The sequence below is a fragment of the Halichoeres trimaculatus genome, unplaced genomic scaffold, assembly GCF_033239565.1.
Source record: "Halichoeres trimaculatus isolate MK-OKI-2021-1 unplaced genomic scaffold, fHalTri1.1 fHalTri1_scaffold_22, whole genome shotgun sequence".
NCBI classification, from domain to species: domain Eukaryota; kingdom Metazoa; phylum Chordata; class Actinopteri; order Labriformes; family Labridae; genus Halichoeres; species Halichoeres trimaculatus.
This window is the reverse complement of record NW_027437200.1, coordinates 19,921,162-19,948,891: the sequence shown is the minus strand read 5'-3', so window position 1 is coordinate 19,948,891 and position 27,730 is coordinate 19,921,162. Positions and strand designations below refer to the sequence as shown.

Genomic DNA, 27,730 nt, shown 5'->3' with positions numbered 1-27,730 from the left:
CGCGCACACCGCGTGCCAGATATAAACAAACGCAGGTAGTCTGCCAGGACGAAGAGACACGATGGAGAAAGTATAGGAAAATCTAAATCTTACAAACTGAAAGTGCAAACAATGTTGGTCAGGTTTTTTAAAAGTGGAAAGCAACAGTCAAAATATCTTTTTCATGTTTCAGACTTGTTCCAAACATTGCCGCACTGCTCCAGGCTGATAGAAGATAGACTGAGAGAAAGATGAGGGAGAAACCATCAAACCTACCTGTGCACTCATGCTGCAGGCCCTTGCCGTAGTATCCTTTCTCACAGATGCAGTCGTATTGTCCGGTGTGTGTTCCACACTTACAGCTGGCCATCAGGTCGCAGCAGTCCCTGCCAGCGTCACAGAGAGAGGAGCAGCGGGACAGGTCCTCCTGGATGTAGCTGCCCGTGGGGAGGTCTAAAGAGGAGACACAGACAATTTCATAATTATATTTTTTTTAAGTCAAGGTTTCTGGGTGAGTTTACGCTCTATGCAGAAGGCAAGAATAAAGGCAGAATAAAGAAAAGCTTCAACAGCTGCTGCCATATTATAATCAACTTTGTTTTTTTTTACATTGAAACCTGGTAATTTGTCTTTAAATGCTTTTATTGAATACATTTCTAAATTTTCTTGTATTCATCTAGTGGTGAAATAAAATTTGAATTTCAAAAAGAGTTTGAACTTTGAAACCACAGATTTCTGACCAAGCATTATTTCAATATAAGTTATTACAGTGTAATTACACTGTAATAACACAGATAGTGGGTCATTGGATGACACAGGTGGTATTAAAGTGTATTAACAAATATGAGTGATAAGTGTTGATACACATGCGTTATAACAGTCAAAATAGATGAGGTACATGCTATTACTCTAACACATGCATTAGTTATTACAAGGAAAAGGTACCTTTTACTTTTTAAACAATATGTTACCAATGCCCACTACCTGGCAATCAGTATCTGTTGTCAGGGAGGTATCTGTAAAAGTACATATATGGGTACCCCTTCCTAGTCATTACACTTTAAAATCTGGGCTCCAAATCTCTAGCCAGACTCTTCTCATCTGTTGTTCCCAAATGGTGGAATGAATTACCAAATTCTATACGATCCACAGAGTCCCTTTCTACTTTTAAGAGATGTATGAAGTCTCAATCTGAGCCTTCTCCTCTTTGTCCTCAGGGGTAGAATCAGTCAGAAGGTCTCAGACCCAGCTTTTAGTGAATTTTCAGCACTAATTACGGAATGTTGTTGAAGGTCGAAGTATATTGTTGCAGCGACTGATTGTGGTTAACTGGCGATCGATTGTGGTTAACTGGCTATATTATTCTACATTATTCACAAGAAAATAAGAAAAAAAATCCTGCACTGAATGGCAGTAAATGCAGCGAAATAACTTATAGCACTTTGTCGCACTAACTAGGTTTTCCTTCTGTCTAAATTCTTGCTTGTGTTGTACGTCGCTCTGGACAAAAGCGTTTGCTAAATGAGACTAAAACTTTAAGTAAAACAAACCTGTAATTACAGTATAATGATATGTGTTTAATGTGTATTATCAAATTATAATAACATATAACACTTGCACTCAAAGTGCACTAACACACGTGTTATATATACTAGATAACACATGAGTAACAACACTAATATAAGGTGTGTGTTATTACACTACAGTAATAGAAAACATCTGTGGTTTTAATGGGTTATATGTGTGACTTATGTATTATTACAGTGTAATAACAAATGTCTATTACTACAGTGAACTGACACATAACTCACAATTTTTATTACTGTGTAATAATACAAGCCTGTGTTATTACACTGTTTGTATGCTGAAACATTAAGCAGTCACCATATACAGCACAGTCTTAGTTTAAAAACTGGCTCCCAAAGACTTCTGACACCCTCAACAAAAGAAACTGTGGCTAAAAGTGGAAAAAATGCTGCATTTGAGAGCCAGGTTCCGACAACTGATTTAAAGCAATTGACCACATGTTCCACAACACAGCCATCACTTACACAAGCCAGTAAATCAGACCTGAGACAAAAGACTGTAACTCTGAGTTCAGGTTGAGTCCAAGTCCACTTCCACTTAAATTTAATTCCCAAAAGTTGACCTGCTTCCTTTTATTTGCTTCTTATTGAGAGAACAGGAAGGAAAAGAGCGGCGTCCCTGGCGTATTTTGCAATCCAATCCACGGCGAGCGGGAGCAGTTGAACATGTGGTTCTGTAGTTGAAAACCTGAGTGCATCCTTTGAGACAGGCGGGCCGGAGGCTGAGCTGATAGCACAGTGTGTGTTGGCTTTCATTCTCACGGCCCGACTCCGCACCGATCTCCACCGCTGCACCTACTGTCTGGGATTTCAGACAGTGTGCAGGATTTATTGCTTTCCACACACTCCACTGTGATTTTTTATAGTGATATTTTGAGTTTTACACCCATGACTGAACCCATCTTTTCGCCAAATTGCGGGAAGTCCCCGTGAAGTGTGGGAAAAAGGGTCTTACTCTGTCAAGTCTGGATGGAAGTGAGGCCTAATGGCTGCTGGCAGGACTTTACAGAGGAGACCATGTGAAATTCATGTTGTCAGATTCCATGTGAAATATGATGTGCTTCCTTTTAAGAAAATATTGAGTTCTAAAAAGGTTGAAACCTTTGCTCAAGAATTATTACTCCAGGTCAAATGTCGATGATGGGAGAATAAGGCTTCAAAGAGACAAAGAGTCGATTCAACTCTCATCCCTATTTATAGCTTCAACATATAAATATAGATTCTGAACAGTGTGACCAGACTTTGGTATGAGAAGTGTTCTGCTTCTGTGTGAAGTCTGAGACGTATTCTCCAGTCATAAGACACAGCCTCAGCAGGAAAAACAGAAAACATGGAGAGCAAAAGCAGGCTTAACGCGATCTGTCTAATGGCGTTTTATCAGACAACATTGTGCCCCACATCAAAAACTCCAAATTCACTAACAAATCTGCACAGCATTAAGTTTCCGGGGTCTTTGAAATTGTTTCTTGAATGCAGAATTTGTAGCTGAGGTTTTGAAACTTTAGAAATCTGAATCATGTTGTTCAAATTTAGCCAAAGTAGAGTCTTTTTGACTTAATACTTACAGTGAAACTGAGACCTACCAGAAACACACAAGAAATGAAGGTGTGTTCAATTTGGAGGGGCAAATTTTATATATCACGCTTATAAGTAAGTCAAAAATTGGACTTTGCAGCCAGTTGTTTACAGTGAAACTGAGACCTTTCAGACAAATCTGAAGAGGAGTTACTTTGCAGGGTGTGTATGATCAAGAAAGTATTTTGCAGACATTTACTTTATATTTACAGATGTTCCTTAGAGAAAAAGTTCTGCTTCAACCTGAATACATTGTCAAGCTGCTAGTTTCACTGTTAAAGAAGAGGAACTGTTAGCTGAAAGCTGTTCATTACTCCTTAAATTTAAAAGCTGTAGCTGACATTTCAACTTTTTACAAATCTGAATCAAGATGTTGTGATAAAGAATCCAGTCAGAAGCCTTTGTATTACTAACTATTTACAGTGAAACTGAGATTTTTTTTCCCTACAGTTTGGAAGAGCATTTTGACTTCTCATGGTACACACACACACACACTTTCATTCACTTTCATTTTCACTCTCAAGTTGCGAATTTGACTCTGTTGCTTATAATTTACAGTGAAACTGAGACTCATCAGGCAAAGATGAACGGGGGATTTTCTCTGGGAGGGTTAGGGTTAGGGTTATGACCACTAACTTACTTTTATTAGGCGTCTGCTCATTTACTGGAGGAACCGAGTTCTGCTTTTGACATGAACATGTGGTTAAGTTGCCAGTTTCACTGTAACAAAAAAGGAGGTCTTGGCTGAAATTTGTTGATTTTTAATGGCTTGCTTTTCTAGTTCCTTAAATATAGGAATAGTATCTTACAGTCAAATTTTAATCATTATGTTGTTTAAGTATGCCCAGGTAAAACCCTCTGTCAAGTTACTAGTAACAGTGAAACTGAGACTGCCCAGAAACAGAAATACAGGCGCTACCTTTGGGAACATTTTTACCTGACCTGATCTCAACATGTGGTCACTTGTCAAGTTGTTAGTTTCACTGTAAACAATCCACCCTATGGTAAAGGAAGATTTGGCGAAAGATTGTTCACAAATTACTACCTGTAACTTCTGGCTCTGATAGGAAACCAAAAAGTTGACCTTTTATGTCATCAGATGATGGTTGAAAAAATTGCTCAAACTGAAAAAGAGATTTAAGATATATATTTTTTCTATACCTTCGTGAAGTGCTCGTCGAGCCAGGGCTTCAAACTCTGCAAAGTTGTGCACAAAGTAGCAGTGCTGCTCCTTGGGCTGCGAGGCCATGTCATGAAGCTCCCTGATGTTCCCCTGCCAGATTCCCAACGTGTAGATCTCAACGCCACGTTCCCTCAGAGCTGCCGCCACTGGCCGAGGGTCCCCACCATTTGAGTAGCCGTCAGTAATCAGGAAAATAACCTTGGAGGAGTTTGAGCGGGACTGGCGAAGGATTTGCTGAAGGGAAGAAAACATAAATGAGTTCAATGTCTCGAAAGCTGATCACTTTCACATCCAGGCAACCAAACTTTAAAAAAAACTTTAATTGATAATTTACAAGAAACACTCTAACAGCCAAGATAAGCAAAACAAATCTGAAACTTTTTCAGTTTCCTTCTTGTTAGTTTCAGGTCTTATGTAAAGAAAGGCTGAGTTCACATGTGGGGGAAATTTCCTCTGATATCTTAGTGTTGCAGCGAGTAAATAAGCATCATTTACTAATTTGTAGACCTATTTTTGTGCAAAAGTATTTCTCGACCAGGCCTTGTATCTTACTTGCGAATCAAACTCAAGGCACTTGTTCAAGAAATAGTCAAGTAAATGACTTGAGGGTGATGGTGATGAGATTTGGTGATTTTTTTACAGAACAAACAGAAAAAGAATGAACAGCAGGAGTGCTTTTTGCAAATGTTGAGGAGCCCATCGCTCAGCCTGCCAGCACACTACCATCTGAAGCTCCGGTTTTGGTGACACGACTAAATTGAATAACGAAACACGTCACAAACAACCACTAAGAGCAGCCCTCAGTTCTGGGGTTCCTTAAAACCCTCCATCAGCAGGACAGGCAACAAGGGCAAGGTGGGGGAGGAGGGACAGAAAAGAAGGAGCGAGCTCTACAATTGTAATTATTCCTCCTTCAGACTACGCAGCTGCTCGCCAGTGGTTTGAAACCACTGGGCAACACGGAGCGGCCTGCTGTGTCTGCAGGGACACCGGCTACAGCTCCCAAACTAACTTTAGCTACCGTTTACAATCGAGGACGTACAATTAAACCAGACATTAAAGTCTTAGACACATGTCTTTATTTCCTCTAGAGTGGAGAAAAAACACCCAAACAAGAGCATCTGCTGGCTGTGCTTTCGAGGCCAAGCTCATCGTGTTGAGGTTTGTCACGAAGGTGTTCTGAATTAGCCAAATGTGGACAGATATCCAGTTACTTACTCAAAGCTGTGACGGTCAGTGCTGTGTCATACAGAAAGAAAGCACGAGAGGGAAACAAAGGATGTGTTTTGGGATGACGGAGCCCAAACAGGAAGCAACTTCTACACACGACAGACCATAAAACACAAGGAGTGAAGACAGAGAGGAGACACGCGAAGGGTGTGACCATGGAAGGACGGGGAACAGAGCAGGAGAGAAAGCTCTGCTCTTTATTGTCTAATTGGCTGAACTTCAAGCAGCTCTGGCAGGGGCGGTGTAATTACAGAGGATAGGGAGGATGGAGAGAGGATGGAGGAGACTCTGATCCTTAAAGCTTAAAGGTTTGCTGCAGATGCTCCGAGCTGTGAAGAAGTCAGGCAGGTGCTGCCATAAGAAAAGGAGCCCCCATGATATCTGTCTAATTTATGTAAGATCTCAGTAAATGTGAGCCTTTTCTTTGTGGGTTAATGTATTAGTGTGTTTTTAGGTCTTTTATTAGGCGTCTGCTCAAAGTGCCTCCAGCCCACAGCGGTTTCTGTCTCACCCATGAGTCAGTGGCTTCTGTTAGCGACCAAACAGAGCATACGCATGCATACCCACTAATAACACCCTCCCGAATAGTCTGCACATACTTAAGGTCAGAGTACTAACATAAAGGCGACCTTAGCAGCCAGAGTGTGGGAAGGGGTGAGTGTAGCTCTTTGTATGCACTATATTGCCAGAGACCAGGGGTTCCCCAACTTTTGTTGCATAAGACCCAAATCAGAAATTTGGGGTCTCCTGGGACCCAAACTCAACCCTCCTTTGTATTTGGCCAACCATGATCCTTCTATCACTACTGTTGTTTTCCTTGGACAAACTTCAACAGCTTTGATTGGAGGATCAACATATTAAGTCAAGCTTGTCAAGGGTCAATTTACACACACAGAGTATTTCATCATTCTCACACCTAAATCCAAGGTTTTTATAGGTTTACATTTTTCTTCATTTTGATTTTTTGAGTCAAAATGAAAGGCAAGGGCACTATTGTTTTTCGTCTGTTTCTTTCTTATTATTCCCTCCTCCACTAAATCCCTTATAAGACCCCCTAAAGATGCTCAAAAAACTCACCAACCATTGTGAGCGCCAGAAATTTTGATATGATACCAACCATGACCCTCAATGCCCCATAATGGGCTTTCTAGCGCCACCTGGGCACTCAAAAACACACTAAAATGGCTTTAACATGCAGTAGGAATATCAAAGAGAGATGAAACCAATGTCAAAATGTTTGTCTCATTGAGTTGCACAAAAAGCCACATTTTTACCCTTTCTGCAAAAATCATCTCCGACGAAACCATAAATGGTGACGGCTTGAAATTATCCCACATGACAGACTAGACCCTGCTCTACAAAAGCTCTGATGGAAGTTATTGTTTTGGACCCGGTTTTCAAATAGCAAGCCTTCAAAGTCGATGAACCCCAAAGAAGCCCTGTCAGCTCCCTCTATTAAAATACATAGGTTTGGAACCTCCACCTCGTGCAGGCTTCAGCATTTTGAGCCTCTTGACAAAAAGGTAAAACTGGTACAGCTTTAAAAATGACATTAATGGATTCCTGACAAAATTTCCTACACAAATATCATATTTTTTTCGCAGATTAGGTCAATATTCTGGCCTGTATGACAAGTTGTTTCTTAACTTCTGTGAATTTGAATCTTCCCTCTGCTGCAGCAGTTCCGTGATGATGTCACACACTGATGAGGAGTTCCGTGCAGCTGGTCATGTGACTCATCAGAGGAAATAATACATAGTATCAACTGTTATAGCACTAAGAGGGCCAGAAAGGGATGAAACCCTTACAGTGAAGGTAACACCTTGATAGTGGAGGGGAAACAGGTATAACAGATGGATTGTTTTTAAGGTCGCTGATGCTCTGATAACCTCTCAAGTAACAAGTGTTGCATAGCTACCTGCTGTTTCCATGTGTAACAGAGGGTCTCAAACGTCTTTGGATCACACCAACTAAAAGGAGAGGGGTGGATGTTTTTTGAGTATTTGAAATAAAGCACAAGTACGGCGTTCAAATGGGGTGAAAAGAATAAGTCAATGAGAATATGTGCGTAATACTGAGCACACCTTCTCCAGCTGTTTGTCAGCTTCCTTGCGCTGTTCTTTCCATGCATTTCTGCAATTACACACTTGGCAGATGCCTCAACGCCGGCGTGTGTCCAGAAGAAGAGATAGTACACCGGTAGCAATGGGACAGTTGAAGCGTATCTGGTTTGGAGTTGTTGATATCTGCTGGAGCGGTGGTGATAGCACAGGGAACAACAGGCCTAAAGGGATAAGAGGTTCAAGCGTTGAATCTATCCTTGCGCCAAAACGCCTCGAAGTTTGGCAAGAAGCAGGAGAGACAGAGAGGAAGACAGGAGAATACAGTGGCCTCTCAGAGATAGACCTCCAAAGACCATGTGTTGTACTTACACTCATATTTCACCATCATTATGAATAAATCATAAAAATAAAACCTTCATTCCACAGCGATGAAAACCTGGTTCCTCACTCTGACATCTCCAAACAGATGTTGGTGTGATTACAACTTCAAACGCAGGCACCTCGTTGCATTTGGCAGAAGAGAGCAGGAAACCTTTCCACACCTTGAGGGGCTTAAGATGGTGCCAAGGTACTCCGGCTGTTAATCAAAGGCTCATATATGCATGGCAGCTATTCTGAATGCTAAATGAGGAACTCCCCCACCTCCACTGCACCACGCTGCTGTCCTCCCATCAGCCCCTCCTGTGGCTTTGATCACAGCTTCAACCCACCTGGCTCTGAGTTAAACTGGTTAATGATCAGAGTTTTTTTATCTTTGATTTCCACATTCAGGGTAGCTTTTTACTAATGAAACAACAGCCTATAAAAATATAGATGAACAACAGGCAAAAGTTAAATAAGATCAAAAAACGATGACTAATTAGGTACAAGCTTACACTACTGTTAGCCAGGAAGGAACTATTCTGCTGTAGCATTTAAAACCAACAAACAGCACTGTTAGCTAACAAGTAGCTAATTCATGTTAGCTGTCGCCTAATATTGCTTGATTGGTTATCAAACACCAATTCAGCAAAAAGCCTTATGAACCACAGTCTGTGTAACGTATGGACATAGGGTCCGTGACATCACCTGTTTGTTTCTGACAGAGAGTTTTGAAGACTATAGTCGAAGGCACCATGTTGAGTATACTGAACTCCTGTGTCCCAAATCATGCACCTTACACCTACATTAAGTGCACTGCATACACTTGGCACTTACTTAATTTAGGATCAGGTAAAGAGGCAATCCTTTAGCCAAATGTAAAAACAAATAGCTACAAAAATAGTATTCTCTGCACAGTTTGTGCTGATAGAGTATTAATATAATCAGACTAAAACAGTGTTTCAGAACCAGACCGTAAAACTACTTATTTCTCCTGTAAAGACCGACTTTTTGAAAAGGTGTTGATGTGGTTTCTGATGTCTACAGTGAGCATCAAGTGGACACTCAAGGAACTGCAGTTTTCAGCACATCTGAATCTGAGGCGTGGAGCTTGGTTTTGACCACACGTAAACAACATTATAGGTAGATGTCTTTGCAAAAAGCTAAGAGATCTATAGAGATAATGTTGGCTAAGAATTGTTTGAAACGCATTGCTAGCTCTTTTCTAATGCTAGCTAACAATCAAAGATGTTTCGACAGTAGAAAAACTGTGAAATGATATTGATTCATCAAGGTCTCTGCCTTTTCAATTTGCTGTTAATGCTGTTTTGGACTCTCTGAGTGCAGAATGAGTCAACATCTCCTGCTGAGTCAGCAGGTGAAATGAATTGTACCAGATCAATGTGGTGAAGAGGGAACTGAGCGAGAAGGCTAAGCTTTTGATTTATGAATCAACTAACTTTGCAAACTTGACATTTGAGGAAGGTTTTCTTGTTTTTTCCAACTGGTAAGAGATCTCAGGACAGACCCAGAGCTGGATGGAGAGATTACATATCCCATCTGGCCAATTAATGAAGCTGTTCAGCCAAGCTAACCAGCTAATGACTCTCCTATTATCATAGACAAGGAGAAAAACAACCGTCTTGTTTGCAAAGGACAAGTCTGATACCCTCTTCAATTCTTTATCACTTGATGGAGACCCACCTTTCACAGACCTAAAAAAAAGCTTTTTCAGGCATTCCTTAGTGGATGAAAAAATTCAACCCAACTGCATCAGTTTGGAAAGACAGTCTCCCCATCGGTCGGAAGTGAGAGTGCTTGTTTTGACAGGCTATCTGCTCTTGGCCTGGGTGGTAAGGATAACAACAATAACTCTGTAGGGGCCCAACAGAACAACACACAAGACACTAGACTCAACTTTGAGATTATTGAGCAACGTCTCAGACACATGCTTGGGATATTCAAGAGAAAACTTGAGAAGATACTTGTTACACTCAGGTAATGAGACTTTGACTGAATTATATAACCTTTTCACTGTGGTACAATCCCACTTTGAGATATTTGGACTTGAGAGCACACGTAAAAGCACATGTATCTTCTTGAACTGGTTTGCCTTGGAGCTCTGATTAAATTTATTCCACACTTACTGCCACATCATCTCTGCCTCACTAACGTGTCTTCACACAGACTTTTCCATGCTCTTGTGTTGCTCACGAGGGGAGCAAAGAAGCTGACACAGTACGGCTGAGGAGACTGGTTTCCATAAGGGCCACCCAGCATGCTTACGACCATGCATGCTCCAGCTTATGTGCTGCTGATAATGTAATGTACACTTCACCCTCATCATTTATTGCAGCTTGCAGAGTCTTTTTAGATGCACTTCCTACCTCTCTGCCTGTTAGTTGCAGCTCATGACACTGTGGTACGTAAATCAACTTGCATAGACTTGAAATTTGCCTCTGATAAAGCAGAGTCCATCTCATAAATGTCATGTCATATTTGTTTGGCAAAGAAGATGATCGTGTTTTAGCAAGTTTTAAAACTTCCTTATTCTGTTGGATTCAACACCTAGGGTTTAGGATTGGCTGCCAGAAAGTATTGGCTTTGGATGAAATGTGGAAAAATCAGACCATTGTTAAAAAAGGGAGGTGTCAGCAAGACAGTCTGTAACTTGTTTGAACTACAGTGGTGAAAACTTATCACTGTATTCAGAGTTTGTGGTTAACAGACAAGGACATGTAATCCTGTTACTTGAAGAGGGGGTATCATGCTTTCCTATACTTTAAACAAGGATATTAAGTAACAAGGCTGAATGTGCTTGTAAGCGTATGCTGATTTTCAAACAACTTCATGTTCACATGTGAAAATTCCTTAATTTGTCTCTGAACTGCTAAAAATAGCACAAGTTCTCTCTGAAATGATGATGCTATCACATAAGAATATGGTGCGGGCCTCAAACATTAAGATCTTCCTATGGGCCCCTGGGCCTCCAGACAGAAGGAGGTTTGTGGCACTGGGAGCCTTGAGCCGCGTTTCCACCAAGCAGACTCGGTTTGGTACAGTTAAGCCTGATCCAGTTTGCGTTTCCACAGCAAACTGTGCCCTCTCATGGTGGGTGGTGTGTTAACCGGATGCCGAAAACCGCAGCTGTTAAATAATAGCATGGCGCCGTAGCAGCGCGACACAGTTTACCCCACTAATATAACCAATGAAGAAGAAAAACGTGACACAGTAAACAAAGAGCACAGATGGAAGACATGCAGCATTTCGTCCTCTCTGTGATTGGCATGTAGCTCTTTGATACAAAGAACAATCAAGCTTTGTTTCAGGGAACAAAATGCAGCTACCTTCGGGGTAAGTGATGATTCTTTTGGCCAATCAACGGTCTGCAGTGTGTTGCTCCACCTTCCAAGAGCGGATCGGTTCAGTCTGGCACCCATACAAAACGGTCCCAAAAAGTGGGACGGCTCGTCTCGGTTATTTGGGGATCTGTACCGGGATAAGTCAGTGGAAACGCCGCAAAATGCACGCCGTAGCGAGACGAAGTGAACCGGTCTGCTTGGTGGTAACATGGCTATGAATACCCCTTATTGACCAAACCGGTGCTAGTGCTAGTTCCAGACCAGTGCCTGATTGAGCACTGCTTCTTTGTGTTTCCACTGGCAAAGCACTGGCTCCCAGTGCTCAAAACTAGTGCTTAGCACCAAACACATGGGCAGACAGTCAGGAACAATAATGTCACAACCACCACAAGAATTCTTTTTTTTTTTTTTAACCTGCCTTATAAAAGCACTTCTAGCGTCATCTTTGTTGCCAACCCCTGCCCCAAGAATCTGCAGCCAACACTAATGAGCGGTTGTATAATTAGGGGAACATTTCAGGTAAACAAAAAATGAAAAAAAGAATCTACTTGATTCATCTGCTAGCAAGTTGAAGTTCCAGTGGATTTTTTAAATATTTAAGTAACAAAAAAAATTTGGAGCATTATTTTGTCAATTGTGTTATGGACAAAAGTTGTAAATATTTTCAACATAAATCCATATTGTACTGAATTTAGAGTTATTAAACATTTCTATGCAAGACTTCCTCGATTTTTTGGCCCCTGTTCTAACTGTAGACCTTGAACATGCCACCACCTGACCTCCATCACCTCATATTTCTGTGTATTTTCTTCACAGTTTGTTTTTTTTAACATTTATAGTAAGAACACCAGAAGATGTTGGTAACACAGTTGATGGAAAATTAAAGCGCCCCATGTACAGACAATCATTCTGATAAAATATTGATGAGGGGGAGTTAAAATATGCAACACTTTCTTCATGCTTCCCCCCAAAAAGGATGTGACTTCAATTGATTTATGTCATGTGACTCTGGAGCAAACCATTGCTAATTCATAGGTTTTTTTTTCAGCGGGTAACACGGTTGATGCTGATTTGTCGAACACAAGTGAAAAGGATTATCTTATCCATATAAAAATTATCAAAATATATTTTACACCTTTGTAATATTTCATGATTATCTTAAACAAATAACCCTGAGTATGATATTCACAAACATGTACTGTAGTGTTAATTTTGAAGAGCAAACTTGACATTTGAGAAATCAGACAGCACAAAAACTGCAAATTTCAACACATGATTTGCATTTTCACCTAAATAAATGATGGAACCTGTTCACCTTAAAAACTGCTCAGTACCCCCTATTTAAAGTTTCTATTGAGTACATTTTCTCTGCGACCAACACAAGCCTGCAGTTGTCCAGTTTGGTCCAGGACCAAGTCTTCGAAAACACAGGTAGGAGTCTTAAAGCAGACAGCTGGAAACTGATTCTGCAAGTGATACTTATAAGTTTCTCTTCCAGGTAGTAAATATTATGGTCGGGAATAAAAGACTTTACTCTTTAAGTGTAGGGTGTAAATGTGTTGGCACCAGAGGAATTCACTGTACTGTAGTGCACGTTCTTTCACCTTGTCTGGTTGGTTTTAAAGCTCATCAGACCATCGCTTTATCGACCTACATTTATTCAGAAGGACAAATCAGATTTTTGACTTCACCTATATTCCCACTTGGTGTCTCACTGCAGAAAAACTCCAACATAGGTGTCTGTACTTTTCAGGGAGTAGAAACTAAAAGGAGGACAATATTTCAGGAGCGGATCCCTCATCAATCACCGAGCTCAGAGTGCAATTATTGTGCTTAAAAGAGAGGCTCCAAAAACCACAAATGGTGTTTTTCAAGTTTCAAAAAGACTACATAGATAATTGTTAACCTGTCTGGGGTAAAACTGGCAAAATTTTAGGGATGGAAAACTTTCTTAGAACAGAAAGCCATTACAGAAAAGTGCTCCCAATTTGGCAACTAGTGACGTACTTGCCCCTACCTAATGATTTAAAAGTCTTCACTCCAGCCTGCCTGTGTAATGTGGATTTGCCGGCAGGCCCAAACCGAGCCCAGTTTGACAGGGAAGTGCAAAAAGCGTCCAAACTCCCCGAGAAGAGAGTGCGGACAGTCGGTTAATTGCCAGACATGGTAGGCTGGAAGCCTGCGTGTGTTCGCTTGACGGTTTCTGTCACAACACCATTCATCAAACTCAACAACTGAACCAGGAGCGACGAGAGGAGGAGGACAGACGTGGAGAGAGAAGAGAGGAGCTAATTCCACGATGTGATGCCAAGGGGAAAGGCTATCTTGGCTGGCAAATGAGAAACTCATTCAATTATCCCCCCGCTGGTCTCTGGCGGAACGGAGCGCTGAGAAGAACATTTTAGGCACTGACTGCGTTCCAATCGGACACGGCATTCTGGGTAATTGGACAGGGCGCGCTGGTTTGATTGAGTGGGAGGAAGAATAACGGGAGCAGTTACGGCCTGAGTGCCAGTTGGATAATGGTGGGGTCAGGCTGGCTCGGCAACCTGCCTCATGTCGTGTATTTCAGGTTATTTATCACATTTTATGTTCTACTCCTGGAGCAAGGATTTGACATTTGTAGTCACTTGGCCTGGATAATGTGCCAAATACTGTTAAATGCTTGACATTGTGAAATGTTGTGTATGCTGCCTCATGTAGTTAATCTGATGAACCACTGTGCTTCATAAATTACAAACTTTTTAGGTTGGTGTTCAAGAAGTTTTCGGACTACAAATGTAGCTTGTTTTTCGATTTTGGAGATGTTTCAAGATAATATTCATGCTCAGTTCAGGCCAAGTAGATCAAACAGGACAGGAAGCCAGGCACTTAAACCAGGTTAAAACTCTGATCTTCAAAATAAGACAAACTGTGTTTCCCCTGATCGTGTTTCCAGATGTTTTTACCAAATGTTTCAATGTAGTCTAAGTGCCTGACTTCCTGTCATGGTGGATCTGTGATGGGTCTGTGACAGTAAGGTTTTGTGTATTTGATCCTGAGGCCTTGAACCTGCTGGACCTGAGACACATTTGGAAGATAACGGACAGGATTGGGGTGGGTTTACATTTTGACGTGATTTGAAACCCGTCATGTTCGATGGCACGGAGATGGATCTAGTGCAAGGGTCTGCAACCTGCAGCTCTTTGACTCCTTTACAGTGGTTCGTTGTAGCTTTAAAAAAATATTATTACAATAAAGTATTTGTCTTACGGAGGGTATTAATGATCAAAGACACTAAAATAAAATCACGCGTTTACATTTTGTTGAACTGAATATGAATGACATCTTGCAAAGCTTTCAAATTTTTATTTTAAGATTTTTGACATTTTTTTTGCAAATTTTTTGATTTTTTTTTTTTTTAGTTTTTTTAAAAGTAAGAAAAAAACATCCACATTTTTTTGTATATTTTACAATTTTTTTTGGACTATATTTCAACACAATTTTTTTAACCAAAAAAATTCAGCCAATTTTTGAAACTATAATTTTTTTTATTTTTTTTGCAAATAAACAAAATTTTTGCAATTTAGAGAATTTTTGCACATTTTTTGAAAAATGTTGCAATTTTTTTTATTTTAATTTTTTTTTTAATTTTTCAATTATTTGAATAAATTTTGCAAATTCATGTTATTTATGACATTACAATTTTTTGTCAAAATATATATTTTTTAATTTATTAAAAATAAAAAATTAAGACATTACATGTACAATTTACAACACATAAAAAACACAATTTAGATTTTTTTTTTTTACTTGATTTTTACTTTGAAAAGAGTTGTATTACCCTTTTGTGAATATAAAGTGCTTTGTGTGGCTACTGAATGACTTTAACCCTGGTGAGTTGAAGCAAAATGGGCAGACCCCTGATTCAGTGTGATATTTCCTCTTTGAAAAGTCATTTATTTTGTAGGAAGTTATTGCTTAAACAAACCAGATTCATCTACCCACTTTAATAGCATCAGACATGAAAGGTTTCAAACCATGAAACATGACTCCTATGTTCACCAGGAGTCAAAAGGTTCGGGGTTTAGGTGGGAAGCACTGGGACCTCTTGGTCTCGCAACTTTGAAGCAACCCAGTCATCGCCTTGACCTTCTTCCTTCCCATGTAATCATGTTGTTGGTGATTGGCCAGGTGCCATTCGTTAGTAGTACATGTCAAATTCATGGCTCCATGACTGACCAGTCTTACACGTTTTGGATGCTTGTATAGTCTGACTGGGGCATTTGTTTCAACCAAGATTAGGTGGTCAAAGTCTGAGAACATCGAGAGGTTTCTTGGTGCTACACACAGTTGGTCATCACCAGTGAAGCAGAACCTGATACATATGTTTATTTCTGAAACAGCTGGAAAGTATTCTGCCTCAAAACTACTGCGGTTGAGCCTGATGTGATCCACAAGTGACATAAAATCCGATTTGAGCAGAATTAGGTTAAAGAGTGGAAGGAATCCCACAAGTTATGTAATAATTGTGACAGTCGTGAGTACATTACCTCACACTACCCGAGCCCACAGCGGCCACAGCCCCATCACCAAAGCCCAGCTTTGATTCTGAAATAAACAAAGGCAACAATGTGGTGAAGTCTGATGCTTTTCTTGACTCCCGACTGGCGTGTTAAAGTGCTTACACGCAGGGAATGATTTGGGGACTGTCGCTGGCTTCAAGCATCCATGAAAATGTATCCCGTCTTGTCCAGACTTAGCTCCAACCACAGTGCGGAGACACACGCAGCATTTTCCTTTGTTATGTTGACTCGTGTTGCTGTAGCTGCGTTCCTCTCCGTTTGTGCTCTTCTCTCTTCTCTTAAGGGGGGTCGTGCTTGTTTTGGCACCAGTTGCAGAAGGAGATTTCCTTTAATAGAGCAGGGAATTGAAGAGCAAGTATGTTTATTGTACAGATCCGTGGAGAGGTTTCAATTTATTGATTCTCCTGTTTGTTCTGGACGTGTTCCTTGATGGGGGGATAAATCCTATAAGCCCTTATAACATCAAGAGGAAGATGGAAGATGGAGGGTCAATCCAAGCGGAAGACATAACGTCTGAAGACTCGGCCTGGGTTGGCATGGATTTCTTAAACCAGTCACAATAAATCAAAGAAATGTGGAACAGAAAGAAAATGTTACACATACTTGTTCTCCAAGAAATACCGTTGCTTGGAAACACCTTCCTTTGTTGTTTGGATCTCCTAAATAAAAACTAATTGATCTGGAAGGTATAGTGTTCTTCCCAAAACTTTTTTGGTGGATTTGTTTCTGCGTTTCAAATCCTGAGCTGATGTAGTGAGCTGAGTGAGTATTGTGTCTGTATCAGCACTTGGAGAAAAGCTCGAAACTGAGACTCAAACATGACTAATACCTCCAAGAACCAGAATCTTGCACAATCAAACCTGAAGAATGGAAAAAATGGCCCCAAAAAGCACACAAACAAACGGACAAACAAAACAGGAAGTAGGCACATTTGTGGGTTTACATCCATGTACCAATTACCTTCTGGGAATCATTCGCTCAAATAGGGACAAACACATACACTCAGCTACCAAAGAAAATAACCCAGTGGAATCTGGCACTCTCAAGCTGAAACCTCAACATAGCAAGTGGTTTGCTAATAGACCTACAGTCTTAGCCCATAAAACGCTGTGATTAACTTTGCCACTACTGGCTCTTTGAAATAGTTCTGGTTTCCTCAGGTGCCAATGAACGGGAGGTTTGGTAAATCTCGATCTCAAGATGCCAAAGTAAACATAAAAGCTTACAAATTTGAGTGATTTGTCTTCCATTAAAATGCTGTGGTCTTAGAAGTGTCTTGTGAACAGGGAGCCGATTTCCAGCTTTCAGTGCTAGAGGCCAACACATCCATCTGTTTTTGCAAAAATCATAAGCCTGCCGTAGCTAATGAAAACTCTAGCCCAATAATAAACTAACAGTAAATTATTCTGCTTGAGTTGTCTGTTGAGGATACTGACAGGTTTATTCAGCGCTTGAATAGGCCTCTGAATACAACTTAAGTCACAATGATTGAAAGTTGAATCTTGATTTTGGAGGCAGCAGAATCCATTTAGTAGCTACTCTACAGCTGCTGGTCAATAAAAGTCTTTCCAAAGTAGGAAATTGGCTCAATACATTGGTCCAATCAAAGAAGTTGACTTCCCAACTTTAGCATCGCTGATAGGTTTTCCAAGAAACCTAATCACTTAGGACTTGAGTTAAGCATTTCAAAAACTGGCAGCCTGGTTTTTTGGAACCACAAGTTACCACATCTGAAAAAGATGTTGGGTACACAAAGTAACGACACGTCAAACAGGTACTGAAAGCATATTCTGCATTTTGACGATTTTAGATGAGGCTATCAAACAATTTATTTTTTATTTTTTGGGATTTTGTGCCTGACGACAGTGGATAGAGCAGGAAATAGGGTGAGAGTGAGGAATGACATTTGAGAAAGAGGCCACAGGGTGGATTCGAACCCAGGCTACATACGCGAGGGTAACCCTACCGAGTGCTATCGAAACCAGTGGGACATCTGCACTTCATGTTTTTTTAACCTTTAAAAATCTTTAATTATTGCTGAATTGGGATTAATCAGACTGTTAATGCACTGGACTGCCATTATTTGGCTTTTCAAAACAGTTTAAGTTCATACTGAGAATGCAGTCACTTAGTGTCTTGATTGAGGAATCAAATCAATGCAATGATTGGGATAATAACAACAGGGATGCGCCTTGTACCCCTTTGTATCAGGTGACAGCCCAAAAGCAAAGGTATCTGGACTTAAAAAGTTGGATCAGTGCATCCCTAGAAATCACTCTTCAAATATAAATATTCTGCACCACATCAAAAGTGTGATCCACACCCATGACTCAGAGGTTAGGGACAGCTTTTGTGATGTGGTTTACCATTGGTATCAGTTTATTAGCTGAACCTGCATGGACACCAAACTAGTTTTGTCTTCAGTGATATTTTTACTTTTTTGGCTCCTGTGTTTGTCTGGAGATCCTACATGTAACCATGGCTGCATTGTTTACATGTGAACTCAGTTGTTATCAGCCTGTAGCATGTCAATGCTAACAGGTGCAAGGCCGGATGTTTCCCAACAAGGTGAGGAGAAGGAGGTGATGACGACGTGCTGGTTCTCAGGTGTGAGCTGAGAAGTGATGACATGGACCCGTCCTTCCATTCATCGTTATTGAGAACGTAAGATCTATCTCCAATAAGATGGACGAGCTAGCCGTGCTAACCCAGCAACAGAGGGAACAACAGAGGGCAGAGTAGCATCATGCTATTCAGACATGGCTAACAGAGCTAACACCAGACAAAGATATATTATAGATATGTTATATATTATAGCTAGACATGTTATAGATATATAACATCAACCACTCATATGGGATAGAGCTAACTCTGTCAAGATCATCTGATTATATTCTTTGCTGATCATGGCCTTTCACTACAGGCTCCTGAAGCCGCTGTCAGTCACTTCCTGTCATTGCTGACGCTTGTCTGACCTCCGACCCTCCTGACTGAGCTTCAAAGCTTCTTCCCTACTCCTTTCTGAATCACACGTTCCTTTCTCTTTCTCAACACCTCACCCCGTTAGCTTTCATTTATCACCCTCACACACTCACACAAACACTAATGCACAGTCAGGCTGGCGTCAGCAACACCCATCACTTGTTGAGTAGTATTTTAAGTAAGAGGGAAAGTCAGGACGGATGTGTTTGTAAGAGTCTCCATTCAGGCTTTGACTCAGTTAAATCCTCCCAGCAGCTCCTGGAGACTCCCCCTTTCACAGATCAGGTTTTTATGACTGAACCAGGACTTACACACTCCAGCAGCCGTTAAAAAAGAAACCTCCTCTCAGGGGAACAGTTTCGTGAAGGGGTAACGCTCAAAAAACAACACTGTGACGGATGCGAAAAAGGGCCGATGTGGAAAGGTCTGAAATTACAATTGTGGCCATTAAAGGGTTTACTGACATCTGTGTTTTACAGAGCTGGGAAGTGTTAAGATTGACTTCCAAAAGGCACCTGTGCTGAGCTCGATCCAAATCCCAGTTTGTCCAAAGCACTGAAACAAGGTAAAAGGAAAAAATTACAACTAAAGACACGCAAGAAGCAAGAGTGACTATATTTTAGACTGGATTAAGAGATAAAGTAGTGTGTGGTAATTTCCTCTCTGGTGAATTATTTCACTCTTAATGCAAAAAATCTGGAGAAATCTAAAGAACAGAAATGTGTGGGATCATTTTTGTGAAATATGCCACTTCCTTCCTCCTCTCAGATTCCCACACATTCATTTGAAGCACTAAACCCACTCCCTCATGTACTCTGAGGACACTAAAACTTGTCAGTGATTCTGATAGAGAAGTATCTACAACCGCAGAGAGACTTTCTCATTCCTCTGAGACTCGAGTTGAGTGATGGTCCCGGTAATGAGTCGTGGTGCAAGAGAGAGGAAGAATCTGGGTGTGTTTCCATCTTCAAAAATCCATCACTGTTGTTTTTCTGGTTTAGATACGGATAATTAGGTGAGAAACAGGCGATCAAAAATGAAGTCTTTGTCAGTATAAACAAACAATTCTGTTGCTGAAAAAGGGATCTTTTAGATTTTTCATCAATCAACAAAACACAGTTTAACACACGCTTTCAGACAAGTGCTCCTTGAATTTCTGGTTCCTAGCAGTTTTGTGATCCCTGTGTACAAAGTAGCACATCTCTCTGCTGTTTTTTTTCTGTAGACGTGTAAAAGTGTTTTATGTATTTTACATTAGTCTCGTCCTATTGTAGAGTAGGATATGATGTGATGTGGTGACATACAACTGATCAATTCAATACTTTGCAGTACAGTACAACACGACATACTATATAACACGATATGACAGGTTACTATAAATTACACTGAGATACAATATGATAGAATATAGTTAGGTACAATACAATTCGATACAACAGGATACAACATGAATAACAATAAAAAAAATACAAAGTAATTCATTATGATGCCAAATAAACTATGAGAAACAATCTGATGCTGTACAATATCATACAATAATCTACAACATGGTACGGTACGATTCCATTCCATTCTATTCTATACAATATAGTACAGTACAATGCCATTCCATTCTATACTATACAATATGGTACAGTACATTGCCATTCCATTCTATACTATACAATATGGTACAGTACATTGCCATTCCATTCTATGCTATACAATGCCAAATAAACAAAATGAAACAATCTGATGCTATGCGCTGTAATATGATAACATACAATATGGTAAGGTACAATGCCATTCCATTCTATACTATACAATATGGTACGGTTTATTGTCATTCCCTTTTGTACTATACAATTTGGTACGGTTCACTGCCATTCCATTCTATACTATACAATATGGTCTGGTAAAATGCCTTTCTTATCTATACTTTACAATATGGTACGGTACAATGCCTTTCCATAACATGCTGTACTATGCCAAATAAACAAAATGAAACAATCTGATGCTATGCGGTACAGTACAATGCCATTTCATTCTATACCATACAATATGGTACAATGCCATTCCATGCTAGACTTTATAACATGGTACGGTACAATGCCATTCCATGCTAGACTTTACAACATGGTACGGTACAATGCCATTCCATGCCAAACTAACAACACTATTCCATTCTATACTATACAATGTGGTATGGTACATTGCCATTCCATTCAACTATACAGTATGGTACGGTACAATGCCATTCCATTCTATACTATACGGTATGGTACGGTACAATGCCATTCCATTCTATACCATGCAATACATTAAGGTGCAATACTATACTTTACAGTCTGATAGGATTTGATACAATAGGATATGTTATGACATAATACAATATGATACAATATGGTAGGTTATGATAGGATATGAGTCATATTGCAATACCATGCCTCATGACACAATAAATAAAAAAAGACAAACATTGCACAATAAGAATGGATAGGAAATGATAAAATATTGAATTAAACAGTACAATGGTGTAGCTTTGGGTTAAACCTGCAAAACATCAATAGACATTTGCTACCACAGTATTTATTAAACAAATCCTGGGCAACAAAGAAAGTCTTTGTCAAAGCCATGACTTCATTTATCAAAGTCAGTACCAGGGGAACCAAAGGGATCAGTGTTCAGATGACTCTAAATAAACTTACTTGGAAACAGGACAGTTGTTTACACTGGCCTGAACCCCATTTAAATTCTCTAATTCTTTCCCTAACTGGGCTTGCTGGTTTGGGCCGGAGCACAGCCCAGTTATTTGACCGCAGCAGCCTCAGCTTCGGGCCAAGTGGGACACTGTCAGCAGCATCCAAACCAGAACATACTATACACACTGACGGCTGCTGAAAAACACTGCAGCGTACCCTCGTGGGAGGAAAATGAGGCGGAGGTGGAAGCTGAAACAAACGGAAAGACATAAATACTAGAGACACAGATGGAGGGATCACCTGTGGAAGACGGACTGTTCGAGTCAAACGGCGATTAAAAGAAGACGAAGTCAGCAGCTTTTGAAGACGAAAAGTACTTCATCAGCAGTAATTGCAGGAATGGTTGATATTAAATTATTTCCACATATGCAAAACAAGCATCCGTTCCAACAAGCATTTGCATTGGCAGCTGTTGTCTCTATTAGCTTATCTTTGTAAATACATACATCATTTTATCTACCTCCCTTAGCCGTACGGGGAAAAAATGAAGTGTTTCCGTGTAAAATCTTATCACGCTAGTTTGCTTTCCTCTGAACAGATCAACAGAAGGACATTCTTTGGCAGCTTCATGGATATTAAAGTTGGGTTTTCCCAAATTTGTCTTGGACGTGTCGGGGCTTCCTGAAGCGGTTAAATTGCTGATCTTCTAAAAAAAGATCTAAAGGAGGAAAAAGGAAGGATGAAAAAAGAGGATTCTACATTGCCAAGTCTGTGTCTCCTGAAGTGAATACAGATGGGAGCAGGATGCTTGGAGAGTTGTTGAAGGGAAACTGTGACCTCGGATTGGGCTACGAAATTAAAAAAAAAGTCTGTACTCTGTGAAATTGAAGGGTTTTGTTCCAAATGAGATATCCAGAGTTTGGAAAATCTATTACGAAACAATTCTGGAGAAAAAGATTGAAACTTATTGTGGAGAACCTTCTGACTCTGTTGCTTGACAAAGGGCGCATTAGCAGACGCAATAATCCGCAACTTTTTAATTACGTCTATAGCAATAAAAAGGGGAAAATGACATGCCAGCATTCTTTAACTGAATCCTTTGTAAGCGTATTTTATATTTAGACCTTCTTAACTTCTTATGAGAAACGTTTCTGCAACTGCTGAACCCATCTGACCTTTAAGGCCACATTTCTCTGCCCTACCTTACCGTCTGTCAACACTTCACGCCACAATTCAAAGGGCTTGTGGTGATCAATTCATGCTGACAGCAGCTTGACAGCAGAGAGATCAGTTCATGCCATTGTTTTTCTTACTCATTAAAAATCTGACTCATGCCTGTGATGTTCCAAAGTTTGATTTCTCCTCCTTCACGGTATCTCATCTGAGGTCAGCTGCACCAGACCGGCTAAGTTGCGACTGTCTCCTCACGTCTCTTGTCTTGTGTGAGATAATGGCGAACAAGGAGGCCTCAGGGTCTCCTTTAGACGTCCAGAGGTCGGAAACTAGGCCCCTGTTTCTGGAAAGTATTCGGTATCCATTTCAGAGAGGAGGGCAGGGGTGAGCAGAGTGTGATGAGAGAAGGAACCGTTAAGTAACAAAGGAAAATATTGTCCGTGCAATTAGACATGGTGAGACGGCGAGCAGTTTGACCACGTTGGGAAAGTCACGGTGGATTAGCTATGCAAGCATTTATCTTTAATCCCATGGTGATGATGTTTTTAGCCCGTTTGAGTCAGGGGGAGTTTTGACAAATTGTCACTTTTTCATTTGACAGGCCAAATTTGTAAGGGAGTAGAGTTACACTTCAAGCAATGGTGGAAAAACTGACTAATCAAACTTTTGGCTCGGTGATAAAACTGAATTTGGAAATCGTTTTTCACGACCAAGGAAGAATAACCAAGAAGATGCATCTGTGTCTGTTTGATATCATCGGCGTTGATGTTAGAATTGGTTGACCAAGAAGATTTATGCATTTCCTTTGATATCAGAACCGTAGAAGTCCGTCTCTAAAGATCATGGATGCAACTACACCAAAAGGACAGAAAAGTCCAACTTCTTAAGTTACGATACCTGGGCTTTAGTTTCAGCTACGGATGCACTGATCTGATACTGGTATTGGGTATCAGCACCAATCCAACCCCTCAAAGCTGGATCGGGTACTGGTGGGAAAGGATTGGTCCAAACTTGACACTTAGGCTGAACTATGACTGAGTCAAAACGGTATGAAATTTTGCAATCACATAGTCATTTTTGTAAATTTTGTAGCATTTTTTAACCAAATTGCTGTTAAACATTTTAACTAGTGCTGTCAGGCGATTAAAAAAATTAATCTAATTAATTACAGGATTTGTAATTAATTAATCTAATTAATCGCATTTTAATCTCATATCTGCTTAAGGTCCCAAAATAAAGAATTTGAATTCCAGGACATTAAAATACATTAAAAAACATTAAAAAAATAAGGTGGAAATATATACAACACATTTTTAGGTACCCTGATGCATAAGGAACAAATGAAAAAAGTTTTATGGTTCTATCTTTACAAAATCTACACAGTCCTGCACCTAAGATAAGCTGATTTGATTTTAGGACGGTTTTTGCTTCTGTCACATTTTTACTCAATGTGGACTCAACTGTCACTGCAATATGAACTTCTATACTTCTATGAGGTCAGGAGATCCCAGGCTAAAGGCTAAAATCTGTGAGGAACTATGTACAAAACACTTTTTTCAAGTCTTGGATCAAAGAAAAGTGAAGTATTTTCAGTTTAACATGCTCTGAACACACAAACTGTTGCTCATTGGTGCAGAGCAGCCCCAAGCTGAAACAAGACACAAGGAAGATGGAAGGAACTTTTCAAAGAATTCTTTAGATTTAAATACAGAAAAAATATCGATCATTCAGGGCTTGTTTGATGCAGTAAAGAGTCAAGAATTATCTGTTTTTTACAGAATTGAGCTAGAGCAAACGGTTGATTTTCTGCAGATTTTCAAAAAGGATGTGTGAATAAACGAGATGTGGACCCACTCTCGCTTCCCCCGGTCTAAAGCATGTTGCTGACGTCAGGTGTGATACATTCAGGGACCGTTGGAAATTTGAAAATCTGACGAGAACACCACTTTTCCAAGTAGGACAAACGGTTTGTAAATGCCAGACATTTGAAAATAAGTGTGTCTTTGAACGCCAAGCGGGTTTTGGATCCAGATTAATCTGCATTATTTTTTATAACGCGTTAATTTGTGGTGTAATTAATTAATCTAATTAACGCGTTAAAATGACAGCCCTATTTTTAACACTTATAGTTTAAATAAATATTAACTTCAGTGATTCCATATGTACTCATTTTTATCTTTTACTCAAAAAATTACCAGTATCACAGCAGAGCATGCAGGTTATTATCCAACAGTAGTATCGGATCAGGATTGGTATCGGCAGATACCCAAAGCCCAGGTTTCGGTATCTGCATCGGGACCAGAAAAGCTGGATCAGTGCATCCCTAGTTTAGGCCAATGGTGATCCAATACACTGATCTGATGCCAGTTTATTCAACATTCCCTATGACTGGGAACTATGTTCCTGCAACTTTCTGAAATGGTAAGAATCTAGCAATCATTTCCATCATTTTTGTGCAAAATCATCCTTTGCCACAAATAAATGGGAATCAGGCTAGTGGCGTCAATTTCTTTAATTGATTTTTGCGAATATTTTTGATGTCATGTGTAGAATAGCTAAAGAGAGACAGGTAATTTGGGGAATTAGAGAGTAGAGGAAATAAATGCATCAAAGGCTCCAAGCTGGGAGTCGAACCAGCAACCACTTAGACTGTACCATTGCCTTTGTTCATAGGGAATCCATGAACCTGTAGGCCAAAGGTGACCCTGGTGGTACCACTTTTTTAATACTTCTTCATTAGGTCATAATAACTAAAAACCACTTTTCAAAATTGTCTGAGGAGTTTCTTTGGTTTACAATACTGAAGGTTTAAATGCGCCGAAACTACAGAACAAAACAAGCCACAAACATCCATCCAACAGCTTCAAGACAGCTTATTAAAATGGTCTGGCTCAAAAAGATAAACTTGATTGTAAAACTTTTAAGGGCTTTCTTTCTTCTGATCTGATGTATTGATGATGTTGATACTGACAGAATACAGAGAAAAATGTTCCAAAGAGCTTCAATACGGCATTTTTGAGGTTGATAGATGGAGTTATGAAAGAGGAAAGTGGAGGATATTTCTGTCAGAGCGATTCAGTGTTGAGGAGACCCAGAGGAGCAGAACCAGAGACTGAAGCATTCCTCCTCCTACACCCAAAACACACACATGCTAAAACACACACGGTCATGTTGAGTCTATTGTCTCCATCACTGTGACAGAGTCTGAACAGCTCTCTGACTACACCCCGAGTGCAGGCGCCAGGTAAGCATCCAGTGAAGTGAGTAACTGTGTGTGAGTGGAGGAGCACAAACCTGAAACCAGAAAACTGGAACTGTAATAATACGTCACTCTATAACAATCCTCGAGCTTGTTACAGCTAATGTTGAAGTCATAGTAGGATATCTGCTTACAGCAACATACAGCTGAGATGTTTTGAAACTTAAAGGATCCTCAGGGAGTGACATAGTTTCAAAACCAGTACAGCATGTAATGAAGTCACACATGTGTCATATACAGTCATCAAAGACAAGAGAGTGTTTGTGGAAAAAGTAAAAAAAAAAATGAAGAAAGAAAAACTCCAGCAGCCCTCAAATCTGACTTCTTTTGATCTTTGTAAAATCAACCTAAGGGTCAAACTTTCTTCATAATTTCCAAAATAAATCAGTGTGCTGATTGTCGAGATGCTTAGCTTCACCATAATACGGTTTGACCTGTCAATGAAATATGCTTTCCTTGCTTAAAATAAATTATATAATACCTCCAGGCCTCTTGTGAATTAAGTTTTGATATATGAAACAGAACACAAGACTTTTCTGTTGCAATATTACAATTTTTTTTACTATAAACTCCAACAAAAGCCTATAGGTTGACTTTGAAATCATAACATTCACATTTTTTGGACTTAACTTTGAACATGACGACTTTATGTTGACTTTAAAGATGCTAAAAGTGTGATTTGTTTTGATTGCACTCCCTCGCCACCTTGTGGACCGGAGTCTCAGCACACTGTTGTAAATTACTTTTAGTGAGGCGTGCGTTTGTTTTGGAATTGAATGGAGATCAGACTGAAGCAAATTTCCTTTTTTTTTTCCTTTTTATCTTTTAAATAGAATAAAAAATAAATAAAATAAAATAAAATAAATAAATAATTAAATAAATAATTAGAAATAATAAATATAATTCTTAATAAATATATATATATATAATTTTTTCAAAAAAAAATTTTCAAGACAACTCTTTACTGAGTTGTTATGTAGTGCTAATGGTTTCAAATGTGACATTAAGCAGACGCTGTAGCAGCCGGCTACATGTTAGCTCGGTGCTGCGATGTATCTGTAAGCTAACGTGTCAACAAGTAAACACTGTCAGTTTGTAAGTAGTTTAGATGCCGTCTTTATTTAGCATGGTGCTTTAAGACATGTCTGTAATGTGTAGCGTTAGTGAATCCTGGTTATGTCCTGTCAGTCATCTACCAATCAGAGCTAACGTAACCTCATTCTTCATTTTATTAATAGACTCTTAAGTTTGAACAGACCACTGCAGAATAACTGCTGACTGTGGGTTGGAATGGACATTAGCACAAACAGTTTAGCCCTTTTAGCCTTTAGCTTGGGCTCTATCTCTCTCCTGTCTATCTTTCTTCTGCTCTTCTGTCCTTTTTCTGTCTGACAGTTAGGCTACAGTGTCCACCATCACTACAAAATCAATCACAGAACTCGTTTTCAGCAGAGAAAAACACAGATCTCTGTGTTTTATCTCTTCTCTCAAATAAACTTTGTCAGCTGACCCCAATTGGAAGCTAAGAAGTGGCAATTTAAAATAACCCTGTAACCAGCAATACTTGCGCTGATAATCTCATTTTAAATTGTGGTTAGGATCAGGTAGATATCTAGAAGGGAGACTTTTTCAAGATTACTTTCAAACTCCTCACAGCTCCTTTAACATCTGACTTAACCTTATACAAAATAACTTAATTTGAGCTCCAACCTCAAAACAGTGTGACTTTTTC

At 39.8% G+C, this 27,730-nt stretch overlaps 1 protein-coding gene across 1 annotated transcript in view; it reads right to left on the bottom strand.

Annotated features, from left to right (window-relative positions):
* Positions 1-27,730, bottom strand: part of svep1 (sushi, von Willebrand factor type A, EGF and pentraxin domain containing 1) — a 123,556-nt gene that overhangs the window by 83,594 nt on the left and 12,232 nt on the right. Inside the window, exons 2-3 of the mRNA XM_074699186.1 lie at positions 4,302-4,557; positions 256-432 (exon numbers count right to left, since the gene is read on the bottom strand). Of these exons, the coding sequence (XP_074555287.1) occupies positions 256-432; positions 4,302-4,557 (433 nt within the window). The remainder of the gene's footprint in view (positions 1-255; positions 433-4,301; positions 4,558-27,730) is intronic.